Source organism: Limulus polyphemus, unplaced genomic scaffold, assembly GCF_000517525.1.
Source record: "Limulus polyphemus unplaced genomic scaffold, Limulus_polyphemus-2.1.2 Scaffold6108, whole genome shotgun sequence".
Taxonomy (NCBI): Eukaryota; Metazoa; Arthropoda; class Merostomata; order Xiphosura; family Limulidae; genus Limulus; species Limulus polyphemus.
In genome coordinates, this window is record NW_013671718.1 from 25,253 (window position 1) to 28,396 (window position 3,144).

At 32.9% G+C, this 3,144-nt stretch overlaps 1 protein-coding gene across 2 annotated transcripts in view; it reads right to left on the reverse strand.

Moving 5' to 3' along the window:
• Window positions 1–1,675: 1,675 nt before the first annotated feature.
• The window catches only part of LOC106473357 (glutathione S-transferase theta-3-like), a 6,842-nt gene continuing 5,373 nt past the window's right edge, over window positions 1,676–3,144 (reverse strand). For both annotated transcript variants that reach the window (XM_013934040.2, XM_013934041.2), the window contains exon 4: window positions 1,676–2,170. In XM_013934040.2, coding sequence (XP_013789494.1) covers window positions 1,844–2,170 — 327 coding nt within the window. In that variant the 3' untranslated portion in view covers window positions 1,676–1,843. The remainder of the gene's footprint in view (window positions 2,171–3,144) is intronic.

Sequence of the window (3,144 nt, forward strand, 5' to 3'; positions counted from 1 at the left end):
GTTGTGTCCACCGCGTGGAATCGATCCTCGGATTTTAGCCTTCCAAAATCCGTTAACTTGCGCGAATCTCAACAATAATTGACTAACCAACTTTGATCACGGTTAAAAAATATTTAACAGTTTTTGGGTGTAGTTACAAACTTCATAAGAATTTTTTTAACTCCATTTTTTAGTACCATATTTACAAATTATATCAATAAAAGATATAATCAAACCCACATGTACAGTTCTAGTAAAAGTCGTGTTCTTGTTGTCATGAGAGTACTGTTATTCAAAATTATGTTCTGTGATAAAGAAATGGTTGTTGCACATACTGTACTTATTTCTACAATTGTCTAAATCGTGAATACCCAAAGTGTGATATTTTTTAGTGGATTGTTTGTGGTTCCACTCAATAGATGGCGCCACATCGTATATTATTTCGGTCACATAGATAGATAGATAAATATACGCTACGTCCATTATAGTAAGATAGGTGGACGCCGACATACCATTAAATAACAAATAACAACAAACCGTGTAAATTGTAAGTATTTATTAAGTAATACGAAAATCACCCAGTTAGGCGCCTTTCTCACATAAAATATGTATAATTCTAAGAACTTCTGTCAACCACACTACATCTGCCACGTCCAGTACCGACGAGGCCTTTTACCCAGTAGTAGGACTCATCAAGCCAGCTGTAATACAATAGACGTAATAAACTAACAGTGTTCAATGCGCTATTTATATCATCATATTTAATAAATAATGACCGTTATGGTGTGAACTAAGTAGGTGAATTATAATTTTTAACAATTTTATTTATGTTATTGACAAATTTGTATTTAGAGTTAGGAGTAATAACTTAAATGGCGTTTCGACCAATGTTTTAAAAATCAAATTCAAACGACTTAAGGAACTCTGATATTGAACGAAAGGCCTCATAGGCAGTTGTGTCAACAATCTCTTTAAACTCTTCTTACTTATAATCAGTAGAGTATCTAGAAGTAATACACCACAAGTCCTCGTCTATTTGAAATCGTGATTGATGGACCGATCTTGAACAAGTATCCTTTATTCAAATTTTTACTTCTGACACAAAAGTTTCTATATTAAAATAAAGAGACCATGCACGTGAAAGGAAAAAATGGGAGCGACACATTGTCCATTCTAGTGATCTATCATTTATACTTCCACGCATGCGCATTCGGGTAAATTACAACGAAAGTAGCAGCCTTTTGCTAAATTCTGCAAGGTTTAAAATAAAGACAACTTACTACAGAAGAAGTGAAACCTATCAATGAGTACTGTCTTGTTTTTATAACGTTTGATCGGTAATAAACTCTCTCAATGGATACTGTCTTGTTTTTATAACGTTTGATCGGTAATAAACTCTCTCAATGGATACTGTCTTGTTTTTATAACGTTTGATCAGTAATAAACTCTCTCAATAGATACTGTCTTGTTTTTATAACATTTCACCTAGTGATGGCTTAAGTGTGTTATTATTTTCAATTTTTTTTAACTACAAAATACGAATATTTTACATATTTTGTTTAAAAAACGGGACAATTAACAATCCCAGATGAAGTCTTGAATTTTCAAGAGATTATCGATGGAAAATGGCGTCTCTCAAGACGTGAAACGAATAGTTACCATAAAGTCTAAAGGAAAACAACCAAGCCAGACCACCTGCACTGTATAAACAATTTAACATCAAGTCTTAAGCTTTATTTTATCAAATTACAACCCAATTACACAAACACTTTTCCACATTCATCATAATTTCTTTCTAAAAAATCATTTCCGAAGTTCCTAAACCTACAGGCAAGTTTAAATCACATGAAGCAGATGTTGTAAACTACAGCTTGGACTTTTCCACACGATCTCTAACTTGTCGACACACTTGGTGGACTTCATCATAGTGAGGTGCCAGATGGTTTCTTACGTTCTCAATCCAAGCAGCCACGAGAGGTTTATCCTCTAACACATCAAATCCCGCTGCACAAGGTTGCTCCACTTCACAAGCTCCCAGCAAATCAGCAATGGTGATCTTTTCTCCGCACAAAAAAGGACGGTTTCTCAAAAACACAGTCTCCAACTGTTGCAAATCTGTTTCAAGACCCTTGAGAAACTGATTCAGTTTTGTCTCATCTACTGGAGTATTTGTCAACTTAGGAACGACGACCTGTGAATTGTTCGAACAAATTTTCTTATTGGTATATAAGAAATCAATTGTGACATATTTTATCTAACACTTTGGGGATAGGGGGAGGTGGGCTTGTGACTCTTCACAACTAGACAATAAAACTGTTCAGTTGACAATGCCTTTCATCTTTTACTGGTACAATTTAAAATATTCATCAAATTGACACCAGTAACTCAAATAGTGAAGTATGGCTTATTTAATACTTGGCCGAAGTGGGAACAATTATATCGAAAGTTTAAGATAAATGTTTACAACTGGGTGGATCGTTATAAGATTTTATGAACACGTAAATATATTTTATTTCTATTAAAAAAAGATAAGAAAAAAAAATCATCCCAAAATAAATCATTAATTGGACTCCAATTTCATTGGAATTACACGTGACAAACTGTTAATACAATTATCAGGATAACCAGATATGATACTCAACTTTCTTTGAATTAAGAAGTTCACAGATAAGATTAAAAACTGTAAGATAAAACTTCAAATCTATTTAACAATTAAGCCACCAAGTTAGTACTAATATCAGCAGCAAGTAACTGTTTTCTTAAGGGTTGAGTGAAAATAGCTCCTGCTGCATACATAAAATAATAGATTATTGAAAATTTTGTGAAAGTAAATTGAGATACTAAGTTTAAAAAGATGTGGTTAGTTGTAGATTATAAAAAACAGTTATTTGTTTGAAAACTTACTACAGAAGAAGTGAAACCTCTCAATGGATACTGTCCTGTTTTTATAACGTTTGATCAGTAATAAACTCTCTCAATGGATACCGTCTTGTTTTTATAACGTTTGATCGGTAATAAACTTTCTCAATGGATACCGTCTTGTTTTTATAACGTTTGATCGGTAATAAACTTTCTCAATGGATACTGTCTTGTTTTTATAACGTTTGATCGGTAATAAACTCAATGGATACTGTCTTGTTTTTATAACGTTTGATCGGTAATAAA